This window comes from Falco rusticolus, chromosome 13 (genome assembly GCF_015220075.1).
Source record: "Falco rusticolus isolate bFalRus1 chromosome 13, bFalRus1.pri, whole genome shotgun sequence".
Lineage (NCBI taxonomy): Eukaryota > Metazoa > Chordata > Aves > Falconiformes > Falconidae > Falco > Falco rusticolus.
The window spans coordinates 28,422,931-28,449,787 of record NC_051199.1 but is presented as its reverse complement, the minus strand read 5'-3'; the positions used below and the strand labels follow the sequence as shown (position 1 = coordinate 28,449,787).

At 40.1% G+C, this 26,857-nt stretch overlaps 1 protein-coding gene across 1 annotated transcript in view; it reads left to right on the top strand.

Moving 5' to 3' along the window:
• RSRC1 (arginine and serine rich coiled-coil 1) overlaps window positions 1-26,857 on the top strand; it is a 168,588-nt gene that overhangs the window by 84,882 nt on the left and 56,849 nt on the right. Inside the window, exon 6 of the mRNA XM_037406974.1 lies at window positions 8,899-8,950. Within this exon, the coding sequence (XP_037262871.1) occupies window positions 8,899-8,950 (52 nt within the window). The remainder of the gene's footprint in view (window positions 1-8,898; window positions 8,951-26,857) is intronic.

Here is a 26,857-nt window from a genome sequence, read left to right as displayed (position 1 = left end):
AAATACAAAACAGTGACAAAAGATAAATGGAAATCCATATTTAGAAGCTAAATGTTAAAAACCTTATAATTTTTTAAAGCAGTGGATATTTAGCCATTGCTACCTTTCAATTTGGATGAGCACTGTACCCTACGATGCTCGAAAGGGTTCTCTTTCTCAGTTCAAATTCAGCTCAAAGATTTGTAATCCAAATAATTTTCAAAGGGTACGTTATGAAATACATGAATTTGTAGAATTAATGGCCAGATGAAGATAATGATGCACAAGCCTCTATTCTGTCAACTATCAGCATGTTGAATTTTATTGTGATTGTTACTGTATTTCCATGAAAATGTGAATATAACAGATGATATTCTGGGCTGCTAGTAAATAACTGGGTGGATGGTGATGTTTTAGCCTGTAGTATGTACCTGGATATAGTATTATCTATACTTTCCCTCTTGTTAAAGAAGTCATGTAGAGTTTACAGCTGTGTCAGTTTAACATTTTCAGTAATTTTCCTTTTTTAAAAGACCGGGATTTGCCAATTTATTTTTTTTTTTAAATCTTATTTACTACTCCATACGTTTCACTGGCTAGTTGATCCATTTTATTTATCCACTTTTAGGATGAAGGCCATTTTCCATGCTTTTTTCTCAGTACTTTTCACTGAAATTAATACATTATGTTTTGCAGCCCTTACAAGGGAGCACTTGCTACAGCGATATGCAAAATGATTTGAGTGCCGCATGAAAATCACTGACATCTGTTTGAGCTCTGTGTGGCTATTTGCCACAGACATCACCTTCTGCCTTCGCCTCTTGGGAAGCAAGTAAGGCGTTGTTACTTGCTTCCCAGGTTTGGATCTGGCAATAGTCTAAAGCAAGGTGCGGTTTTCCCTGACCGCCTGGGGTATAACAGCTCTCTGAAGGTGCTGGGGAAACCTGTGCCTCTCTCAGAAGAGAAGCCTGGTGAAGTGGAGTGGATGTGAGAATCTGTGATTAAAGTTAACAAATCCAAATGCTTTAATGGCCGTTTATGTCCTGGATGACAGAAGGAAAAGGATTTTCTGAATCCTATGCTTCTGAGATACGGCACATGTCAAAGTGTCTGTTATGTTTAGGGACAATATAGTATGTTTTCCCCTTTGATCTCAATTTTCTATGAAAATTCAGTTGGACAAAAAGCATGTAGTCAAAATACTCTTTTGTATTTTAACAGAAAATTCTAACATTCCATTAAGTTGTTTAGCAGCTTTAGAGCTGTGACTTTATAGTTATGCCAACAGTTTTGTCTTTCCTCTCTGGGCTCTGAATTTTAATGATTCGCTTTTGTTATCTTTCCTCCCCAATTTTGATAAATCGGTAGTCTTGGAGGAATAGGACTGAACAGGGCTGTCTGTACAGCTTGGAAAAGTTTTCCAGACCTTTCTGTCAAGGTACAGAGATATTATTTTTTTTTTCCTGGCTACGGCTGGGAGAGCCTTCTTCCATCAACAAGATACTGCTTGATTATCTCTTTAGTGTGGTGTGTGTGTTGCTAGTTAAGCTGTACTTTTCACTTCATCATTAGTCATATTTTTTCTGTGGCCTCTACATACATTAAAGGGAAAAACAGCTTTTCTGGCTCCTCTTCTATTTTTTTTTGGATAATGATTGTCCTTTCCTAGTTAGCATGTTGCTGGTGCTGCCGCCTTTTTTTGTGTGGGAGTACCAAAAGCATCTGTATGTTTGATGAACAGATATCGCTATTATTCCATGCTTTACATGATCCTTCTCCACTTATAATTCATATTTATCATGCTTTGATAATTGTATAGGTCTGACAAATTTAAGATCAAAATTTTTGTTCCATTCTGTTTCAATGCTGTAATGGAACATTGTAGTAATTTGGATTAAACCATAGCTACCGCTAAACTGAGGTCCACAGACAGTATAAAATTCTTAGGAAATGGAGTATGAGCTCTTTCTTGAGCTTAAAATCTTTTCTGCACCTGTGCAGGCTATTTATCTAATCTAAGAAAATACCAGGGACTTTGCAATTTAAAAAATATTTCTGCTGCTTAGTATCTATAGTTGTCTACTGTGCTGCTTGGAGATTGTAAACAGCCTGACAATTCCTCAAATTACTTTTTCTTAATTCTTATTTCCCCCCCAATTTCATCCTCATCCTTCTCTGTAGTAGTAGTGTAAAACGTCAGTAAATATAATTTTTTGTGTGTTTCATTTCTAGCTGCTGAAAACTTGCATACAGCTAGTGTGTCAGCTGGGTAGTAATCAAACCAAATTCTCATGTCTCTATTGTATAGAATAGAAAGATAGTTCTGGGCAGGAAGCGAACTGGCAGATATCTTACTTGTTTGTAAAGTGAACAGAATGAGTACCATCTCTTACTGGGTACATTTTCCCAACTTATACATTTCCACAGTTTCTCAAAGGTTCAGTTTTTTTGTTAGGTCAGGACACTAGTCCTACCACAGCCTGTGTCTGGGTGTGTTACTGATCGATCGGATCAGAGCAGAAACACTGACTTAGACATAAATATCATTTTAATGTTCAATCATTTAAGCTGATTTATGTCTGAAAATGTGGAGGTTTAATTCAAGTAGTGCCAGATATGCTTATTATGTTTCATTAATTCATATGAAGTCTGGGATTTTTTCTTTAACGTGAAGAAATGTTGCTTTGTCAATTTTGAATTTGCACACTCAAATTCATTCTATTTGCTTTGGCTCATGTAAGAAAATAAGAACTTATAATCTTATAATCGTGGTCTATCTGCTTTGGGGTTTCTTTTTATTTTGGTTTGGTTTTGGTGGTGGTTTTTTGTTTGGTTGGTTTTTGTGGTGGTTTTTTAATACAAATAAGTTCTTTACTTTCGGTTTCTTTGATAAGTTTGGTTGTTTTTCTTTTAATCACCTATGAAGGAATAAATGACTGAAAAGGAATCCAGCCATTCCCCTGATAAACAAACATGTCACATAATCTTTTCCCTAATTTGATCAAGCGTCATTTCAAAGACAGCCGTGGTTAGGGTTCTTTGTTGCTCTTGTTCTGTTGAGATAGATTTACTAGAATTGGGATGTACAATATTTCAGGTGAAGGCGGGCCACTGACAGAATATATTAAGATGAAATTGATAATGGATAGATAATATCTATCCCCTTTGTTTAATTTTTGACAGTTTTTCCTTGTCTTTTCTCACTGCTGGCATACATTGAGGTCTCCTTTTAGCAGCCCACAGAGATGCTAAACTGTTGTTTTCCCAAATGGGTGCTGTTCCGTGAGAATGCAGGACGGTGGGTGAGCAGTGGGGCGGCGGGCATGGCTCTGTATGGAGCAGCATTGCATTTCACCCCATCCTGTGCTGCTCTTATCACTTGATCTGGTTAAGCCTGTCAGTCCCCTGTGCCCTTCAATACTGTATTTACCTGTACATTTGATGGAATGCCATCACTGAATGTCTTTCCCAGATCCCTACTGCAGCTGTAAAGCCAGTCTCCACTTTATTATGGAACAGGCAGCAACTGCCAATACCTGTGAGAAGCGGCCTTTGGTTATTTTGTGCCTTGATTACTACTTTTCCTTTCTTACGCAGGGCTTTTTAATTAAAAGCTTTTGGCGCATCAGCTTGTCTTTCCAAGGTACTGCATCAGTGCATTTGAGGAGCTTGAATCGACTGATGAGGTGTGGGGCTGTTTTTTCAGTGCAGACACCATTTAGCCAGCATGTGACCGTGGTGACTTTTGCTCTGAGCAGAGCCTCTCCTTCCCCTCGTGCTCTCCGCCGGGGCCGCTGCCTTACCCCTGCAGAGCGGTTCCCCTCTCGTGCCCACCGAAGCACAGCCTCAGCTTAGGCTTTGTTCTACCGCACTCCGCGCTCCTGCGACTGTTCTTTCTTTTTCTTGTTAGACTTTGTTAACCTTTCTTGGAGCTCATCAGGCATAGGGAAAGGTTGGGTAGGCGTCCCCGGGAAAATGATGATAGGCTGGAGTTAATGGGAGGATGGGTTTGTGCTCAGCTTTCAAAATCATATATAGGCTTTCTTAATTAGTGTTGATTTCCCAAGTGTTTTGGGTATTGTTTTATTTTGTTTTGTTTTGTTTTTTTTTTTTAACCTGGAGTTTTACTGTATACATTTGCATCAAGATAAATTTGAGCCTGGGGGAATGACATCTTGCTGAGGAGATCGGTTGGACTTGATGATCTTAAAGGTCTTTTCCAACCTGAATGAATCCATGATCTACATTAGGCACAACTATGACTCATTTTCTGTTTTCAATTGCTGTATGTGGGTGTGCTCATACCATGCCCAGACTATGAGCAGGAACACCCCATATTGCCGCCGTTACAGTGGCATTTGGCCACGAGGCTGTGAGTCATCTTCAGGAAGAAATGTGGACACAAACCGTTTCTTTGGGGGCAGAGGGAGAAGTAACATTAAGATGTTTCAGCTGGTATAAACAAAAGCTTGTCAAGTTAGGAGATCTATAGCTTCAGGGTTTTTTTAATGTAATATAACATCTGCAGGAAATTCTGGTTTTATCAGTAAGTAGAAAATCTTTTTCAATTATGAACTTGACTATTTTTGTTAAACAAATGTAGTAGCCTACATCCTCGTTGCAAGTAGAATATTAAACTGTAATGTCAGGCAGCACGTGTGTCTGCCAGCTAAGGAACACTGAGCCTGTTTGCTGCGGGAAGATGGGACTTCAGGGGTGTCACCCACCTCTGTGGTGGAGCTGTAGAGGGTTTAAGGACTACTATTTTTGTCTTTATCAAATGCAAAGGTAAAAAATCTGTGTAACAAAACAAAACCAAAGAGCAAACAAACAGGCAAACAAACAAAAAAACTCCCAAAAAACTGCCAAACCCGCAAAAATCGATCAGTATCACACAGAGGTTTGTTAGGCTTTTCTGGAGATGTTATAAGAGAGAAAAGTCGTGTAGTTAAATTATACCCACCCGATGTCGTTAGACAGAGATGAACAGGAGGAACTGAACATATCCCGTTTTAGCACAGATAATAAACACCAGGGACACGTTCTGTATGAAAATTCCATATTCATCAAGATGAGGTAAGAGAGCATCGCATCTCAAAATACTGCGCAGGTGAGCTGCTTGAGTCCTGTGGTAACGTGATGTTTTCTGGCACCGACAAGAGCCACGTGTGCTGCTCTAGTCACAGTCGTAGCCAAAACAGAAGCTCGGACTCTCTGTTTAAATTTAACGTTTCTCAAATTGTTTCTTCAATGTTCTCAAGCATATTTTTACTTTAGTATTTTTTTCTCAGTAAAAAATGTTTATCATGCATCACAAGTAGCGGAAAGGTTTTTAAAATAAAATCTAGTCGCTGTATCTAAGTATTTGTTTCAAACCTATTAGTTAGTTTGCTAAAATTTAAAAGCTGAATCCCTCTTGCAATTGAATATTTTGAAAGCAAAACTTGACACTGGTGGCATGTCTGAAGCTGCCCATCAAGCACATCACTTGCTCCCTGTAGCTAGTAGTGGCAAGCAACTTGTGTGTGTTTTATTACGGGATAAGCACCAAATTTAAAGTTATTTACTTAAATAACTTTATTTATTTAAGTAAATAACTTTATGTACTTAAATAAAACTGTTTTTACGGCAGTTTAATTAAAAAATATACTGTTTATGAAAGCAGTAGCAGTGTGATGCAGTAGATATACTGCAGAGGAATACAAGTTAAGAAGGATGTGCTACATCTTCCTAAAAAAGTTTGCATTCAAAACTGAATATAAATGATCAACTTTTTGCTTTAAATGTTAATAACAATTAATCCCCTGATATTTCTGTTTTATGGTATCCTAATCTAAAGCATAATTCCAGTGTGTTGCCAGACAGTCTTTGACATACATAAAATTTATTGTTGGGGATGCTTGACATGCCTCATGTCATTTTACAGTGTGCCTGTCCGGGAATTCCTTTCCTCCTTTTACCGCTTGTGGTCACCTACATCAGCTGCTACTAGAAATACTTGGTACTATTTTTTTAAACACAATTTTGAATTCTTTTCTGTCTGTGTTATGCTCAAGACCGTAAGGGAAATATAAAGGTTTATTTTAATGTTTCCTACACCGATCATTTCACCATTTTTAAGTTTCCTGAGGGTCTTTCTGAATTTTGTCACTTAATGGTCTTCTAAATCAATACTGACCTCCGGTAGCTGGCCTTTCTTACACATCGCTAACGGCTTGTTTGGGGGTCTACTTGTGATTTTCAGAGGCATCTGTCTAATTTCTCAGAGCACTGGCCTCATCCACCAGTTGGATAAAAGCTTTCTGGAGGCAAGCTAGTCACCTTTTCTTTAAGAACCCTTCTTCCATTCATTGTTTCGGGCATATTGATTGGTAACAGAAAGACGTCTGTACCAAGTTCTCATGTGGCACAGACATGCCGGTGTCCCTGGCAGGATTATCAGTTAGTGCTGGGGTTGCCTTCAGGGCAAAGGGGAAGGCGCCTGCAAAGCAACTGCGTGTGCGGTTTCCGATGGGATATTGGAGAGTAAAGGAAGAATTTTAGCCTGGTCTACCTTGTAGTGACAAGACCTATTCATACCTACGTGAGAGGAGTGGGAAAAGACATTTTGAGTTGTGTGGAGTGTTTCAAAGCTGGGGGATGAGTTGTGTCATTACTGCTGGAGCTTCATGTTTAGTGCTGAGAGGCATCCCTTGTGCTGTTGCTCATTGTTCTCCCTTCTCTTCCCTCTGGAGCCTGCTTTAGTATTTGCTCTTTCAGGGAATTATTGTTGGTGTGGCAGTGCTAGATGTTGCCACAGTGGGCTTTGAATATGCTAAAAATTGTCAATGGACCTTTCTTCCTCTAGTCGGTACTGCTAAACAGGCTGTTCCATGGCCAAAAAGAAGAAAACCTTTTATTTGAGAGATCCAGGGATTTCTGTTAAATATCTAGCTGAATAACTGCTCTATAAGAATAGAAAATTGTATCTCTTAACACAACCGGTCCCATAGCATTTGAGACACTCGCCCAGACGGTGCTAGGCCCTTTGTGCTGGGGGTGGTGGATCAGTTAATTTAATCAAACACTTAATTACAGAATGGACAAAATTAATGTAGGAAACTGATTCAATGCACTGTAAGCATTAGTGGATGCCAGAACCCACCTGATGCCAGAGGGGCTGCGCAGAGACTTGGACTCTTCACATGAAGACGTGAGCGTGGGCAGTATTTTACACCAAACACTTTTCCTTCTCTGCTAAATTGTACTGCAATATTTTGCCATACTGAAGTAATCCTCATGATTATTTTTTTTTAATCTAAAGTTGTCACAGGAATGGAAAAACCACAAATCCAAGTACCGTTTTTCTGAAACTCAGTAGGTTGGCCAGGTTTGTTCTGGATGGAAAGCAGATCTTTTTCTTCCTCTCCTTTTTTTTTCCTCTAGTGAAATATTTAATATGCCAAAACATATTGTAGTTATTAGTTCATTGCAAGAGGAAGAAATTTGAAGATATTATTACAATAACTTTCAGGATTTTTCTTGCTGTCATCAAGAGTAGTAGTCAACTTTTAATGGTAGCTTTGGTATAGAAGTTATAAGAATAAATTTTGCCCAGTAAGTTTGGGTTTGTGCAAACAGGTAACAAAATTCTAAACTAAAAGTACTAGACCTCTGTACAACTAAAATCTGGATCTTCATTTAAATTTCCTTTTTCAGTCTGCAGATTAATGTAACATCTTGTGTATTGCATGCTAATGGAAGGAGCAGTCTGTAAATTCTTGCAGTAGAGACTGAATTGTTCTTCATCATCAGTTAGCCTCTCTTAATAAGTGTAGCCGTGATGTAAGACAAAGGATTAATAAGCAAATAAAATAAGCCCCTAAAAAGCAGATAGTGTTTATTTATGAATTAGCAGAAGGTGGCCATTTTATACAGCTTATATTTTATAGTAATATGACATCAATCCTGCTTTAAAAATGTGTGGTCGAGCACAATGCCATCTGAGATGTCTCTGGTTGAAAGCGATTTTGAGAAAAGCTATAGAGCATCGCCAGTTGGGACATTCATAGCAGAGAGCTTTGCCTGATTACCTTGATTAATATTTGTATGGCTAATGGGGTGAAACTGGAAGGGGGCAAACTTAGACTGGTTATCAGAAAAAATGTTCTATGAGCAATATCTGTGTAGAAGAGTTTTCAAAGCGGAACAATGACACTAAAAATTTCCATCACATTTTGTTTTTAGTGCAGAGCAGAAACCTCCCAAACTTTTCAGATGCTTACAGAAATAATCAACTTCTGAACTCCGTGACAAATGTGGTTTGTGTATAAATTTAACTGTGAAAACGTTTGAGTGGCTTCGAAATTAGAGGGATGGCAAGCACATTGGACACAGTAAAACATCACTTGGAATAATTAGCATAGTGGGTACACAGCCAACAATATGTTCCTCAACCTAACAGATGTGAAGAAATACCTTAAGGAGAGGAAAAAAAATCAAAACAGATAACAGAAGAAGTGTGAAAAACTCGCCATATTAATCATATTAAACCCACGTTTTGAGGATGCTTATGTAGCCATGTGTTTTTGTGTAACGGGGTCACCAGAGCTGGGGAGGATTTGCTGCTGGGAGCTGGGGAAGGAGCTGGAGGTAGGCTTCAGCCTGGCCACGGCTGCGGGTTCTCTGGTTGCTCGGGGTGCCACCGTGCTGCCTAATGGGGATGGTATTTTTTGCCAATTCTGTCAATTCACCTGATGGTGAATTTCGAAGTCAAATATGATCCTACTCATTTCGGTCTGCAAGTTGCTTTGGGTGGCAAGTGGCGCCAAGCCGCTCACGGCTCCCTGCTGGTGACAGCAGTGCCGTGGCTGGTGACCTGTGGCCTTGCGTGTTGAATGTGCAAACAGTTATGAAGATTTGTAAATCTTGTCTTTTCAGACTCCTGCTGAACAGGCCAAAGCTAGATTACAGCTGGTTCTTGAGGCAGCTGGTAAGTGTTGCTATTATAAGTAAAATTATATTCTTCAAAAATGTATTAAAGTTTTGTAATATCAGATAATAATTTTATCCTTTCCTATCTGGCAAAGGCTAAGTCCTTTTCTCCGTAGCTCACTTAAGTTTCTGGGTAAGATGAAGCTGGCGTGCATCATCACTGGTACTTAGTAAATCCCTTTAAGGAGATAAAAATAAGTAATTTTTGTTTGCTGTTGAGAACCAGCAATCAGACTTCGCCTGTTTGTCCTCTGGCTGCTGCTGCTACTGAGACTTTATTCTGTGCTCTCAAAAATTTGGGTTTTTTTCTTTATTTTTTAGCACTGAATTGAACTAGTGCACATATGTATTTATTTGAAGTGGTAGCTGACGTGTGTAGCAAGCTTTCCGAAAGGCTCCGATCAAGAGACTGGTCTACATCTTAGTCCTCTACAGAGAGAAGGATTCCTATTTAGATGAGCACTAGTAAGAAGGAAGGTGAGATACGTATCTTTGTAACTATTTAAAATTTTGGATTAAATAAGTATATTTATTTTAAATAAAAAATGGAGGAATCCTGTAGTAGTTTGATGGAAGGCCTAAAACTTTAAAGAAAGTGTCCTATTGTAGTGATAGAAGACCCCTTTTAAGCATTAGGCTTGCAGCTGGAAGAGGGGACAGTCAGGTTAAAGGAAGAAATTCTGTGCTGTGGGGGTGGGAGGCGCTGGCCCAGGCTGCCCAGAGCAGCTGTGGGTGCCCCGTCCCTGGCAGGGCTCAAGGCCAGGCTGGACGGGGCTCTGGGCAACCTGGGCTGGGGGGAGGTGGCCCTGCCCGGGGCAGGGGGCTGGAGCTAGGTGGGCTTTAAGGGCCCTGACAACCGAAACTGTTCTGTGACTCTGTTGTACCAAAGATGAGAAGATAATTCCTTTTATCCTGCCCTTTTTGCAAGTACTGTATTAAGCCCACATCAAAGCTCCGAGACATGGTTGTTCCCAAATGGATGCGAGTTCCAGTCATTTGGTTTATTTTGACTGATCTAACAGTGTTCAGCACGCAGCTTTGGCGGGCGCTGCTCGGGCTTTCCCCTCTGGATGTTGCTGCGGAGCTGCCCGGTGGTGTAACTTGGCCAGGGGTCCGCTTTGCTCCTTGCTGCCGGGGGGTGACGTGCCCCGTGGTGGCACGGCGTGGGGTGGGGGGTGAGGGTTGTACTCCCTCGCCCAGCCTCCACGGGGTTATTTACAAGAGCTGCACGTGTTGTGACGCCCTTGCCCTATGGCTGTGAAAACATTACTCAAGAACCTTATGCTGTATTAGGATTATGGTAATTATAATAAATGTGTAAATTAATACTGATCCTTTTATATAACATTTACTGGGGGTTCTTTAGGTACTTGTATTTGTCTGCAGATCATTAAAATAACGATTTAATGCTCTAAAGTGCTAGTCTGTGTTGAGGTTTGGAACTCTAATTAACTTCTATATTTTAGTTTTATTTTCCCATTAAAACTTTGTCAGTTTGTCACACAAAAAGGAAAGCTTTAAGCATTTCACATGCATTATAATAAATACATATTTGTCTTTAGTTCAGCTTTCATCTTTCATGTATCAATTTTTAACTTATAAAAAGCAATTTCCAAGAAGTACCATTTTTTATTTTTTTCCCCTTATGGAAGCCTTCTGTTTTAAGGAATATGCATCTTCTCATATCACTGATATTTTTTTCAAAAATGCATCAAGCCTTTTGTATTGTATTCAAATGCATTCATTGTTCTCCATAACTTTTGATAAATCTTTGAAGCATATAATTATAAAATAGATGTGACAGCACTGACCTAAAAAAGCACAATTTCTGTATACTGTTCACATCTATCACACCATATTTTTTAAATTTAACACCTGGGAAATGTACAAAAGGTATCTATGGGTTGTATATCATCATGACCTGGGTCCCCAAAATTTCCAAAAACATATAAAAGGTCTATGACATTGTTAAATTTAAATATTCACAATTGAAGTCTGAAACTTAGACTGAAGGTAGCTGCAAGCTGTTAATAAATAACTGAAGACAGTTAATCGTTTGTTTCTCTTACCATGCAAAATAAAGAAAGAACTTCCTTCCTGGCTTTATTTAAGTCTTGGTAATCTCATGCATTTATGAGATAATTCCCCCAGTCCTGTATTCAGTTAATTAAATTGAATTTTTAGTAAACTGGTGTGAGAGGAGCATTGGAAATGTTAATAACTTTTCAATATCTTTTAGTGTGTTTACTTATTGCAAAATAATCACTTTTTTCACCTTTAGTTTGCAAAAAAAGGAGAAATCTGTGTTGGAGAATTACTGAACAGCTTTTCAAGGAGTTCACAATCAGTGGGTCAATTGTTATTGCTGTTGTAGCACGATGCTGTGTGATTTAATTGAATATAATGTAAATTTAAGTCTGTGATTTAGTAATGGTGAACAAAGCTGTTGTTTGCGTATGCAACACTCGATACAGGATCCATCCCAAACTTGGGAGTTAACTTGAAGAACACCTGGCTGTGTGCGTTGTAGGAGTTGTTCCAGTCCCACTAAGCGAGGAAAAAAAGCCATGCTGCATTCAGAATGTGTTACCTACGTGTTACTGGTACTGCGCTCCTCTGTGGTTTGGACAAACAGACCAGCTTTACCTTCCGCAGTGGCTTAGGATCACCAGCAAGTGCTGGAGAGGCCTTTGGGCAGGTCCCTTGTTCATCTCTCTTGGCATCTCCCACTCCGCTTGCCCTGCCCTTGCCGTGCCGTTAATAGCCCCTCTCCCGTGATAATCAAACACCTTGCTATGTTCTTTGTATTCAGATTTATTTGCTCATTTCATTCTGAAGGTTTCCATGTCTTACTATACTTTGAAGGGATTAATCTATAGAAAATTCACTTTTCTTACTAAGTAATTTTTTTTTGTGTATATATATATATACTGAAAATGCTTTTGGATAAGCGTAACACAAATATAGCGAATGGTACCTAATGGTGTAAGGGGACAAATGGTAATGTGCAGAAACTGAAGCAAATTTGTCTATAAAATACTAGTGCTTTTTGTAAGAGCAGCCGAACTTTAAATTCAAGCTGATGGTGGGTTTTGCCATTTGCTCACGGCCTTCCAGCGGTACCTTTACTTACTGCTTGAATTTATAATCTGCTGTTCACCATAGCCTCATGATATTTTAAATTTAATTTCTCTATTTTGCTACTTAAATTTCCCTTCTGTTTAGCCTCGTCGCATATCTACATTCCGCTGTACCCTTTGTCGGTGCTGCTACCATAGGTTCAGGGGTTGTGTGGACAAAGGGAGGAGAGGCTGGGACGCAGGTTTGCTGGGGAGCGCTGGGGCGCGGGTGCTATCGGGCATTCGTTTGGGGAAAAGAAATCGCCTGAAAGTAACGATACAACTTTGCAAATTGATTGGAGAAGTTATTTTTTATCGTATTTGTCTGTGCTGGAAATGGTATTAGAATGGAGCTTTAATGAATTATACTGACTAATTAAACGTAGCTAAGGAGTGGTGGCAGGCTGGCTGGCAGGCTGCTGGGGAGCCTGGGTGGGAAGGGTCACACCACCTGAGCTTGCTCACGAGCAATTCTTTACTGTTGATGACTGCTTCAATAGAAACTTCTCTCAGTACCTTGGACATACATAGAATTCAGGGACAACTGTTTGATGTTGGGGCTTAAGTTCAGGTGCTTCCTTCAAACGGGGCACAGGAGCAAACACGCATTCGTATGCAATACCCATGCACATTTTTTAAGGGAAGGCATTAGGGCTGTTGCTTTATCAGAGAGTGGAATGCCTGAGGATGTTTTGTTCAAATTTGATAGCAGGAATTCCCAACACTTCCTCCAAGCATAGGAAGTGTCAGCCCAAAAGCTAGTTGCACTCTGTTGACGTGCGTTGGGCTAGCCCAGCTTGCATTCCAGGTACTGCAGGCAGCGGCAGTAGCTACGGAGAAGAGGCACTTCCTAAGGGGTGTGATTTCCGAAAGAATTTAGGTACAAAAAGGTTTAGATAGTCCTTGTTTTGCTGTATTCTTCTTCTGGTGTTTCAGTAAAATATTTACATGTTAGAATTGCATTCTCAGTCTGAAAATGACCAAATCATAGAAATGTTCAGGTTGGAAAAGACCTTTAAGGTCATCGAGTCCCACCGTTAGCCCAGCACTGCCAAGGACACCACTGAACCACCTCCCTAAGTGCCACATCTACGTGTGTTTTAAATATCTCCAAGGATGGTGACTCTACCACTTCCCCAGGCAGCCTGTTCCAGTGCTTGAAAAGCCTTTTTGTGAAGAAATTTTTCCTAATATCCAGTCTAAAGGTGTTTGTATATACCTCTTTTTTTCTTTTTTTTTTCTTCCCCCCCCCACCCCCTTCACATCAGCCTATTGACATGGAAATTACATGGCTTTGTCCCTGTGGCTTTTTAAGCAATGAAAGGTGGTATATTGAAATACTCTACTAACATTATGGATTTACAGAATATGTATTTTTGAAAGTGCTTTCAGTGTGTCAACCTTCCTGAGTCCTGTTCTAATACAATGGCCGTAGTTTAAGAAAGTTAACGGTACGTTATTGTGGTCCCTTTGCTCTTCGTTGCTTTCTTCACCACCGGCAGTGCTTGATTTTAGGGAAGGTAGGTCCGGTGGCCGACTGATCCACCTCAGCAGGAGCAGGGGATGTTTAGTATCTGGAGAAAATCTGCTTCTAGAATCTAACTTAGGTATTAATTTAGGAAATAACAACTGATATCTCTGAAAACCAAAAGACAGCAAATAGTAAACCAGACTCTTTTAAATTGGAGTCGTATTTTTGTTCACTTGTGCTTTTGGGGGATGGGAATTGTGACTTCTGGTCTCTCCTTGTGGGAGAGCTGGCAAAATAAAAAATATGTACCTGTATTTCTGAGGGGGGGAGGAGGGGAAGATTGCCATTTTTATATTCAGGTAATCTAGCGCTGTCATGAAGTTTTGTCTCCAAGTCCTTCGTTCACACTGAATTCACAATGCGCTTTGTTAAATGATTTTTTTCTTTGTTGGTGTAGATTAGTGCCAGGATCTTTGTTCTCATTAAGCAGTGCAATACTTGAAAATACCAAAGCAGTCCACTTCAATTTTTAAAGGCAACCGATTTTTTGTTTGTAAAAACTCATTCAGTGGAAGTTGTTGGTCTCGGCTATAAATCTATATTCGCGTGACCCTCGCTGATATTGCGATGCAAGGAAGCCTTTTAGCATCCTCGAACAATATCACAGCAACGTGCCATGTTTGAGCAGATGTTAAGCAGGCAATAGTTGAATGTTAATTTTGAGAGGGTGGTATGTTTAAGCCTATCTGAAGTATGTTGCATGTGGGCCTTCCAGACTTAGCTACAATGCTTTGTCTCTTGGGAGAATTTTAAAGCTAAACCTCTTTCTTTTTGTCACTCTATATGGACTCTCTCAAGTCAGTATAAAGCAGATCATCCCTAGGCTAAAGCTCTTCAGCTTTTGTTATTGGGCTCTGTAGACCTGTAATTAGGCCTCCTGGCAGGCCTTGCAGGCCAGTTAATGGTCATATGGAGTTTCTATGAGGCAGACTGGCTTTGTATAAATCCTTCGTAGGGATACGTTTATGGGTCACTTCCTACCAGGACCGGGCTTTGTGCCGCTGCCCCACGGGCTGACAGGGAGCAGGTTCCCTTGACCATCGACAGCTCAGTTTGCGGCGCACAATCTACCCGGCTAATCCCCAGTGTAAACAGAGGATTTAGCTCAGCTTCTGTCACTTACAGTTGCCAAACCACTTGGGTGTCTGTGATTTCTTTCCCAGACTTCATTACTGAGGGACGAAGAAGCACGGAAGATTTGAGCTGGGTTTTGTGTTAGGCATTTGCTTGCTCCTCTCGCTAATTTTAAGGGGAAAGTTTGCCTTGCTCCAAACCCTGCCTTGCTGAACCCGTAGGCTGAACAGAAAACCCAAAACTCTAAAGCTGGTTAATTTGTGCTGTAAATTGTCGGATGGCACCCATCTTTTCTCATGAAGATTAAAATAGGGATGAGTGTTCCAAAATGCAAATGTATTGATACGAAATAGCATGTGGGCGCTTCAAACCATCAACATTGCTCCCTTTACCAAAGCAGCCTGAAAGTTTTTCTATGGTGATAAGCAGAAATTTCTTACTCTCCATATAAAGACGATGACAAAAGGCAATTGATCTGGATTTTCAAAGGTCTAGAGTTGAAATAAGCGACTGATCTATTTTTGGCATCTGCATTTCAATCTATTGCTGAAAGAGCATTCAAGAATAGGGCATTTTTGTGCAAAGAACTCTTGACAGAGTTTATTTAAAGGAACCTTCGGAATGGAGACATTAATGTGACATTAGCAATATGCGGTAAAAATTGATGAATACAAATAACAAGCATTTAACGTTTATCAGATCTGTTTGGCAGCAATTCTGGATATTGGATATTTAACTCATTATCTTTGAATTATACTATCAGATTGCTCCCTTTAATTTTGTACCATGCATCGTTATTGCATTTTACATATTCCTTAAAGAGGAAATCATTGAATAGAATAAGTACTTTGGCCTTAGCTGTTGTGAAAATGCAAGTGGTTTATAACACTTACTGCCTTTTTTTAAACCTGCCCATTGTAACGCATGTTACTGGGGAGAAAAATCCTAATTTGCACTCGGTGCCTGATAAATAAATAGGCAAATATTCTCTACTTTCTGGTATCAAAATGCCTCATAACAGATGTGGCTGAAAGGACCACATACGTAGACTGTATGATTTTAGTCTGGTGGAACTAATAGGATCACTTGCTACTTTATAGAATCTTGCTTTTCTTTTACTTTAATAAAAACTGGTTAGTTAAATAGGATGGCCTCTGTTTTGCTCTTTTCTAGCTATGCAAAGTAGTAAGGCAGGCAGGTGGCAACAAGTATGAAAAATTTCCTTTTAATGGTGCTTATTTTTGAATGCTAAATTTATAAAATGTTTATGGATTTCTCATTTTGATTATATTTTTCTTACATTTAGTTTTGCTGTTTCTGTGCTTTCGACTGAAAACTCGATGGCCTTAGTTTGAATTTCTAATTATGCAAACAATTTTAGAAGGATGGATAACGTGTTGGTATATAGGCACAAAGGATGAAATAATACATGAAATATTCTACACGTTTCATGGGGATGTAAAAGTAGCTTTTAAAATAATGCCTTCCCCAGAAATTGTAAAAATTTGAATTTATAACAAGCTTAAGAGTTGCTGAATATTGAAAAAGAGATAGTTACTGTGGGGGTATGCTGAGTTTGATTTGATCTAACATTCTTATTTCTATCAAACAGTTGCTTTGGGTAGTGTCTACCAACACTTTGGATAATTGAATTTTACTTCTATTTATATAAAAATCTCAATTCTGCGAGCACAGATGTCTCATGGAATTGCCTTTTCTCTACGTGACAGGCACAGATGTAGGTGCATAAAATGTTTTTTAAAGGTGTTTTGTGCAGCATTTCTTGAACCCCAAGCTAAGGAGAATTGGAATGGCCAATAATCTGTTCCTGACACAAACACTGCCGAAGCAGCAAGACCTGGGTCCGAGTGTGTGTTCTCTGGGCGCTGCAGCAGCTGAGCACCCCCCGAGGCGGCAGCTCCAGCCCCTCAGGAGCCCAGGCAGCCGGCGCAGGGTGCAGAGCACTGCTGTGGCTGCTCCCCGTCCCACCGTGGGCAACTCGGTCACTTTTGCTGCTTCCAGCAAGCGTTTGTGGTGGTTGCCTCCTGCTGCCTTACTCCGAGGTGGCTTTTGGGCACAGGATCAGGACCCTGGGTTTTGTTCTATTGCGGGCTGCAAAATAGCATGTTGTGGTTATTGAAGATTAAATCTGTATTGTGCTCTCTTAAAGCATTAAAAACGAACACAAAATAAGTGCTTTAAAAGAAGTTTTGGGTTGGACTTCATGAAGCTGGCTTTGCAAGGGTGTCCTGAAGAGGCCAGAACTTTTTTCACGTTTCCCAAAATCTGAGGAGCAGCTGTCATTCCAGTTGCTGCTGTGCCTTCATCAACACGCACTAATTGCTTGTAGCCCCTTGTAGAAATGGCAGTTTATGGTTTTGCTTCTTCAATGCCTTTGTCACTTTGATGCTCTTTCCGTGTTCTCTCCTGGCTTTGTGGCCGAGGTTTGGGCAGGGCTGGAAGGTTTTGTTGTTTTGCTTCTCTGGGTTCCTCACAGGAGCAAGTGGTACGGAAAGCTTGAGGAAGAGACCAGAACTTGGGAGGGAAATAAAGAGGAAGGTGGGTGGAGGAAAGATAAAAATTGTTCTGAAAACATACATGTGAGGCATAACTAACGTGATACACCCTCAATGACAGATTTTTACAAACACTGAGATAATTATTTGCACATGTTGGCATTGACTGGTACAGGGGTGGGGTGGGCAGCCACAGCCACAGTCGTAGCATTTGGCATGGATCAAGATCTGAGCCGGCAGTAGTGACTAACCGGCTAAATGTGGTTTGCGCTAAACAGAGAGGTTATTCAGCATCGGTTAATATAGGAAATAAGTAAATGCATGGAACTGTACTGTCTTGATTTGTGAATTGCAAAAAACTAATGCAAGATAGATTCCTCCCATCTGCAGCCTTCCTAATTGACATGCAAACATACATGATGATCCTTTCATGCGTGCCAATTAGGATGCAAAGAGATAACGATCAAGTTTCTCGGACTGTTATTTTTATGACTGTTTTTGAATGACTGAGTAACAGCAGAGTATTGCTTTTATCCAGCTGTGTCTGACCTGGGTGATGTTTTTCTCCCACTGCTCTGAAAGAGAGACTGAACATGCTGGTCCTTTGGGTACCAATAAACAAATCTGAATTATGTTCGTCAGCCTAATGTCATATTTTCCCTGTCTTTCTGAACGCTTAGAACTAAACTAGTAGAGGCTTTGGTAGGATGCCTGAATATTCCCCCCACTTCTCTCTGTTCATTATTGGAGATAAACAGAAGAAACCACATCTGTGGATTTCATTACCTGTTTTTCTTCCTCTGTGTCGCTCTGTTAACCCCCAAAGTGAAACTTAGTCCTTCAGAAGTACTTTTCTGCTAGACGATCAAGCAGAAACTTAAGGAAGAACTTAACACAGGAAGTTCATAGGGCATTTTATTCTTCTACAGTGAATATGTGTTTTCAACAATTGGATCTACAGTGATTTTTTTTTTTTTCCTGGAGTTTCTAAAATAGCTGATACCATGGAATTCCTTTGGACATTGTTCAACACAAAAAAAAGTTGTTATAGGCACAAATTACTGCTTGGAAGTGTTTGCTAACACCATTTTAAATCTGACCTGTTGTAGGCAGACAAGAACCTTGATTTCTGTTGCGTCCCGATTTTGAAGAGGGGTCACCCAGTGCTTAAGGCAATGCAAAAGCCTTCTGACGATCTTTTTAATCTCTTCCTTCCACAGGATCACTATAAATAAAACTGCAGTTTCATCCAAAAATTTTGCACCTTTTTCTCAATAATTTTGTATGCTCCTTAGTATGTTTACATACTTGTATTTCCCATTCACAGACTTGTCTACCCAGCCTCATCCTAGGTTTTTTAAGCTTTGTACTAGCAAGATCACAGTAGAGATAGGTGTTCTTTAGTAGAGAAAATCTTCTTGATTTTTTTTTTCCCTTATATTCCAGGAGCCTAGACATAAGTAGAAGAATTAATTTTCAAGAATATGGTTTGCTTAATATATAGACTAATGAAAGACTACAGTTTGAAAAAAAACGATGAATGTTCCCGGTCTGTATTTTAATAAGTAAGCTTTATGTTTATTTCTTAACAAAACTTGTGATGTCTGAAGAATTCGGCGAAGACCTCTTGCTGTAAGTAGAGGAAGGGTGGTGGTTCTTTCAGTGCCTACAAACCTCTGGACACTGGTGGGAATTTTGATCTGTAGTGGATCTGCACCAGTCTGTGAAGTTTGTTATTGTTCCCTGCCTCAGTTCTTTCAAAGGTAAATATACTGGAATGGCACTTGTGAAATGCCTACGGGATCACCCAGGCAGGCTGCGCAGTCCCATCCCCCTCTGCTGCCATCTGACGTACCGAACGCTCTGTCCGTCTTGAGTTCTAAAAGGTTGTGTCCTTTCTGTGCCTCCAGGAAAGGGTCACCTCTTCTGGGGCTTCAGGGCTCCCAGTGAGCTCATCCTTCCTGTAAGGGTCTGGACATTCATTCTTCCGTCTATAATCCTGTCCCTGTCCTCAACAGATTAGTTCACGACTCTTGGTGAAATGTTTATTTTTTTTGTTTTCATCTGCTCAGTTCTGCTCGGACAGCGTCACCGTGGCCGATGCACATCCTCAGGTTTAGAGTGATTTCTCAAAAATTTCATAGTATAACCATCTGCTGTAGGTACGTATTTGAAGATGGAAGATTTTATCCTATTCTTGAAAACTAGCTAATTTAGGAAACTCATCTAATTACAGAGTTAGTGAACCCAGTTTCTAGGTCAACTGCTGATTTCCTACTCAGCAGATTTCTGTGTCAAAAACTATTTAGTTGATGACATTGGCAGAAAGAGCGCTTTCAATCAAACCTGAGTGATACAGGAATGAAATAATTTTTTAAAAATCAAGAAAATATATTGGAATAAATTTATGGTAGCTAATTTCTATACTGTGTGTTTTATGAGAATTGCAGGTATTTAAAAACTGAATTTCCAAAAGATGCAGAAATTTTTTGAACTCACCTGGGCCATCTACACCAGTGAGCTTCATAGCCCTGCACAAGTGCTTATACAGCTGGGCATTAAATACATTTCTTCATAAATTACTTGCTCCTAATTTGTTGGCAAAACTACATAATCTCATTAGAGTACTAAAAAAAATAAGACTTTCTGCATGCCAAGGACATATATTAAAAAAAAAAACAAACCAAAAAAGAATCATTATTCCAGGTAATTACTTTTATAACATACCAGTGGTCTTATCCTTACAGAGTATGTGATTTTGAAGTGCAGCTGTTTTGTGTCATTGGTGAGCAAAGTAAACACTTGATTAATCAATAATTACTTCAGTAATTAATTCAACTTCATTTTCATGATTGCTGAAAAAATACAGACTTCTAATTAAACAAATTTGGGTAAAGAATGAATTGTGTTTGAAAGAAAATAATTCACTTTTGCAATTTATAATACCATTGCTTTGGTGTCTAGAAGCCATTCAGTTCATGAACCTCTTAGGGTCCTACAAGAGATTAAAAAAAAATAATAATGCTTCGAACCATTTTTGTAGAATGTATATTTTTTTGTAGTTTAAGAAGCCATGAGTATTTTCTAATGTAGGGAAGTCATAATGTAAAACAGAGCCCATAAGTAGACTTTACAGTAACTTTATTAGTTAATGAACATTTATTGCCTTTAGAAGTAATTTTTGTTAGATTTTTATCTGAGAGCTTTTTTTGTGTGTGCTACCAAGAAACAAAAGTTATCTCAGGCTTACATTATAACTAATGGGTTTTCAGTAATATTGTAGCATATGGTATACATGATTTTGATGCAAATATGTGTGCTAATTATGTGCAGATGAATCTTTCAGTCCTCCTATTGATCTGAAGTCAAAGACAATTTTTCAGTTAGCTTAAGTTTTATATCAATTCATATTTAGCAACTTTCCCAGTAATTTAATTATACGCTGTTTTGGCTGCAGAAACCATATGTGGTGGTGCAGCTAGTTTCTGTTGAAGCATGCCTTTTGGGAGACATTATGTCTTAATATTGATAGCAAAATATTTATTTCTCATATTGTATCTGATCTGCTGTGCCATCTTCTCTGTATAGGTGCCCGCTTTGATCTGCGTTTGGTAAATCATTAGCCGCAAGGTGTGTCCCTAAGATAGGTCATGACAGCACGCCCTGGAAATCTTTGCATATTTACCACCATTCGGTTTAGATTTTCTGCAAGTGTTATGTTATGGAGACACTCTGCATCAATAACAATTGGGTTTTATAGCCTGGATTCTATAGTATGAATGCCCACAAAAGGGCCTTCTAGCTGGTGGGCACCAGTTTTGTGTTTAAACGTTGAGGGCCTCTCCATCTATTTCCAGGTGTGCAGTGTGCCAGCGCCGCTCGCCCGGCTTGCTGAAGGGAGGAGTGAAAAGTCCCTGCTCATGCTCCCTCTCCTGACAGTGCACCCCGCAGGTTTTTGAGTGTGGAGGCGGTTGTAGCAGGGCTTGCTCCTGCTCCCGAGGTGCTTGTCCGTGGGTAGGTAGGTGTCCGTGGGTCTGTGCTCGCGCTGCCCTTTGCAGGCGGGCTGGCGGCTTCAGAGGGGGTTCAGTGACTTCCCAACAGCCACAGGAGCCCGTGACGGAGCAGGAATGAAGCCCATGGCCCAGAGCTTGGCCTCACGTCACCCTCATTTCCTCCTCAGCTGCAGACTGAGATCAGCAGCTGTAATTAGCACCCTGTCTGCTGTTATTGGTCCCCTGGGAGGGAGCTTTGAGGCATCCAGAAGCACCTTTGCTTCCCCCGTGGCGATGTGCGCCTGAACTGCAGATCTAGAACGAGCTATTGTTATCGTATTTAGGTCCACACAGAAAAGGGCAGGCTTTTAACAAAGATTAATATTTCTGTTTCTGCCATTGCTACTGCCCCAAATGCCTGAAGTTTGAGAACCAGGTGTTGATGGGGTTAGAGCTGATGCTGTGCACTGCAGCCCGTTCGGTCGTGGAGCAGAGGAACGTGGAGGTATCTCCATCGAGAGATGGGCTTTTGGTTGTTGGAATTTTGGTTGTTGGAATTTGCATCTCACCACACCGGTCATCAAAGGAAATCCTCCCTCTGGCTGGAGGCACAGGCGGGGGTGGCACCAGGAGGCTGGGGTGCCTGCAGGGCTGGCCCCAGTGGCATTCAGCGTGGGACATGGTGGCCTGCGGGGCTGGGGCTGGCGGGCAGGTCACACTGAACGTGGTGCCCTGAACGGTGGCAGTGATGGTTCCTCCTGAATACAGCCCCAGTTCTTGCAAAAAAATGTTGATCAACTTCTTTTGTTCTTCCGCACAGTAACAAAGCGCAGAATTATTCCCGAAGGCTAATGGTGTGCGGAAATACAGGCTGAGTTTAAAAATGTTAAAGCCTCAAAAATACAGCAGGAATTTGTGAATCTTGGTACGGACAGGTCCAGGGGCCTTTTTTCCATCTTAATTCCCCATCAGTTATGCTAAGCTTACTTCCCTACTTGTTGAAGACATTTAATTGCAATTGCAAATTGTGCTTGCAGTATTTCACAGCCAGTGGAAATCCAGACCTGCCATTTTTGTGCTCTTCACGTTCGTCCTTCCAGGAAAACCTGAGCTATGGGCACGTTGCTCGGAATTCACAAGTACGGCTGTCCAGCACCTGAAGATCTTGTTGCACGCCTACATGATCTTGTAAATCTCGTACAGTAATTTTTCCACCTGCAACAAGAATAGTAGTTAATGTGGGCAATACAATTCTTGTTTTACAGTTATCAAAAGAATATTATCACAACTTTGTAAAATATGGAGAGCTAAGTGTGCCATTTTCTCCAAGTGGTTTCGTTTGCTCATGCTTTCTTTGTTGACCCAAATGAATGAAATTAGAACAAACAATCTCAGTCATTTGTAATCAAGAGCTGATTAATGGAGTTTGGTTTCATAGCCATTATTCATTCAAGAACACCTGATATCTTTCCCATAAACAAATTGTGTTTGTCCAAATTAAGAAATTAAATGAAGCATTTGATGAGTTTATGATTGACCCTTCTAACTCTGAGCCCATTAGTCAATGTCGTTATCATACAAAACTGTTTGACTAATGTGCTGTCTGAAGAAGCATGCGGATTTATTATGATTTCTGATTAATGCATGCTGCAAGCCAAACTACTAGATGGTAATTTTTTTATTTTCATTTTAGCAGTCGCTGAAGATTGTCATCTGTGATGAAATGCATTCGTGTCCCATTAGATTTAGAGATGATTATGAGGTCTCAAATGAATAAATCTTAAAAAATAGTAGTGGATGTTTTACAAAGACTTCCCCCCCCCCCCCCCCCCCAGTGGTGCAGTTGTGTTAGGCTTTTTATAGGGATGACCATCTATCGGTTAATGGGAAGTTTCTGTGACCTAAGAGGAATTCTCATACTTGTGAGACTGCAGTAAGAGTTTCTATTAAAATAGACATTACTGGTTTTCTTCTTATTGTTCATACTTCTTTGTTTTATGAAATGTTAATATATGTATTTTTTTTTAAGAAGTGTACTGGGGGGTGTCTGGTTTCTTCGGTTATTTTGAAAGGTTTTTGTATGACAATATTTTTGACCTGTAATAATGCTACTGAAAAGCAGACTTTAAACTACTGTAATAATAGGATGGCTTTATCTTTTAAAATGCTGTAAGTACTATTATTTTGAGAAGGTGTTTTGTGTTTGGCTATCCAAAAAGGTTTTTTGTTTGTTTTCATTTCCTTTTTAAAATCTGATTAATCATGTGCTCTGTAGAAGAGGTTAGGATGGGTATTCCCTTATTTCTTTGGAAAACTGATAGCTTCAACGATCCATGTTTTCTCAGCATTTTGAGAATATTTTTTTTTAATATGTTCTGTTGTTCTAGATGTTCTAAAAAATGTTCTATATTGCTTCATTGGGGGGGGGGGGGGGAAGTCACATGCTGTGATCTTCACAGTTCACAGCTGACTCTGCTGTGATGGATGCTGCTATGGGATCCGTTCATTGGATGCTGCTACCTGTAGATATCAGAACTTATTTATGTTTTTAAATGGAAAAGCATGCAAATGGACTTGGAAAAAAAAATATAAAAGTCAGAGGTGTGAAGAAAAGAAAAAAATGGGCATAAAGATTGTTTTTGCATTAGAAATAATAATGTTTCTTTGGACGAGTTGCTTCCCTACCTGCCAAATCTGCTTAATCGTACCAACTTGATAGCAGGAGTTAGAGCCAGGATAAGCTTACAACAGGGTGGGAAGGTTGCTGTGTTTTGTCTGTGGAAGGATATTGCCCATCTTGGCAGTGAAACACACTTTTTCCCTCTAACAGCACCCTAATTAACTCGTTCAAAAGAATTCTTTCAAAGACTGAATACAGCTCCAGTCTCTCAGCTACTTCAAGTAGTATATTATATGTATTAATAATTCTATCTAAAGACAAATGAGTGTTTTCCCTTTGAAAAAAGTACCTGCTAGCTAGAAGCCTCGCATGGTCTGCTCTAAGAGCTTCACGTAGTAACAGTGTAAGAGTGCATTCAGAGAGTTCATGCAAAAAAAAAATCTCCCAAATATGTGATGAATAAACTTACACTGACTGCCTAGAGCTATATTTGCCTGTAGCATTTAAAACTCCTAATTCCTTGTCTGGTGTTTAGCTGTGTAGGGAGACCTGAACAAGCACCAGCAATCTTCTTTTGATCCTAAACCAAAGAGTGTGAAAGGGAGAGAGAGACTGAGTCGTGAGTTAAAACATCGCCCTGGGTGTTTTTTAAGAACAGTTAAAGGATAGAACGGTTGAGGCAGTGTTTATTGTTTACTTGAACAGTGTATTGGCAGATATAAGCCGTATGTATATGTTATTTATACACACAGAGAGATACATACATATTTCTCTAGCCTTCTTTTTTTAAAATGAAAAGCTAGACTTTTATTTAATGCTCTTCCAAATGTGAATCGATGTGCACAAGCAAGGGAAGTTCATACTGAATTAAATGTACAGACGATGATTTCAGCCATGTTGCCACAAGCTTATTAAAGAATTACACCGTGATACATGGGAAAGAGCAAAATGGTGTCTTGAATAAAAGGCAAGAATAATTAAAATGTGTCCTTTGTCATATTACTTGTATTGATTACTCTAGCAAGGAAAAAAAGAAAAACTTCAAAACACAGCTCATGCGAACAATCAAGTTGTATGCTTTTGTGTCAGATCCTCCCTTTAGTTCCCTTTCTGTTGCTACAGTGTAATTTATTATTTAAGATTTCTGGGCACGCTTCTTTGTTTAAGCCATCGTGTATCCCTTCATGTTCTTAAAATACCAATGAAACAATTTAATCAGAGTATTTTCTTGAAGGCTTTGAGCATTTCATGCTGTTGATCTTAAGCTCTTCGAGAGCCTTCTCTGCAAAATATTAATGATTTTATAACAGTGAGGCTCTTTGAGCCAGGTGAAATTGTGATTCTGTTGCTATCAACTCGAGGCAAGAAAACATGAAGGGAAGACTCAGCCACGGATCTCTCAGCCCTTTATGAAACAAGGGTTACTCACATTTGTGTTGTAAGAGCACAAGCACTTGAAGCCCTGAACTTGGTCCTACCTGAGCCGAGCAGCCGCGCACAGGGCTCTGTTGGACTGGAGCTGTGTTCGGGCTGGGGGTCGTTACCCACAGCCAGTGGAGATTAAATAATGTGTCAGTTATGTTGTCATGTGTTTATACAGCCCTGAAGCAGAGGAAGGCAGTGGTGGCTGTATTTGCTTGTGCTATCACAGTTTTTAATATAAAGAACTCGCACTAAAAACTGATGATAGTTGAGCCTGTGCCTAGCAGCTTGTTACAGTGAAAACTAAGTGCTATAAGCAGTATTCTTAGCAGTGTTTCTGTTAATTAGTGTGTCAGTATGAAAATACAGAAGATGAGCAGTTGCTTTTTGGAAATACGGAGCAGATTTTTACCTTGGGAATGGTTTCTGTTCTTCTCACTCCTGTTGATGTACCCCCCTGCAGTTCTGGTTTCGGCTCCTGTATGTTCCTCACCTGCAGTTTCCAGATTTCCGTCTGAAGTGTGGGTAAAACTGAGGGGAAAGGAAGTAAGTTGTGGAAGAGTGAAGAGTACGAGGCAGCTAAAAGGTACATTAAGGGGACGGCGTGGAGGGAGGGAAAGGTTGGGGCAACTCAAGCAGCAGAGGGAGAGAAGGGCAGAGAGGATGAGCAAACTTAGAAAACTTTAGTGCTGCTCACATGAGTATTTGATCAGGACAAATTGGTGCAAAACTGGAGTATGCAGAGCAGCAGGAGTTGGTGTCCATGCTAACAGGTTTATATTGTATTCTGGCCAGTGGTTTGTCTTAACGTACACCTATTTTTACATGGTCTAGGTCTCACATCTCCTAGCAAACCTCTGACTGACCAACTTAGACTTCAGCAATGATGTTGGCCAGTGTCTTGGTAAGGGAATGTTGTTTGGTTTTTTTTTTTTAACTTTAGCTGTAAATACAAACTGGAGAGTAGCCCGTGTGCCTTGGCTTCAGCAGTGCCTTAGTACTTAATGATGTCTCAAGTCCCAGTTTCAAGCATCTGGACAAGGTACTTTATGTTGAGTTGGAATGTTGGTTTGTGTGTTCCCGTCTGGCGTTTCTAAGCAGGTAGTAATTCACACCTGGGAGCGTTTCTGTCCCTGCTGTAGCCACATACGTACTGCTGTTGGGGGGACTTCTCTGCCAGTAAAAGCCCAAAGGCATTTTGCAGTTCTGATGGGCAGGCAGTGGAGGCCAGTCCATGGAAGGATGTACTTCTAGAGTGTGCCCACTAGTGTGGTTGTTACAGCGTGGTAGAAGATGAGAGGTGCTGGGTTTCTTGCTTTTTCTAGCGCCTGGAATTTCAGCTTGTGCAGTACATCTGTTTTAGGGTGATAATGATCGCTGACTAATCCCACACCCGTTTCATCTGGTCTCTGTAGTGGGCACATGAGAAACAAATATGCTCCTCTACTTATTTTTCTTCTACACCATGTTTTCTGGTTGAAGATGGGAAGGTGAAGGATGCTGTGGGTACCATAGTAGCACTATTATGAGCGTTTGAGGAAAGATGATGTTGGAAAGGGAATGTTTTTGTGGGTCATCCATTCCCCCCCTCATTTATTTTTCAATTTTCATGCAGTTTAAGTTTTCAGTAC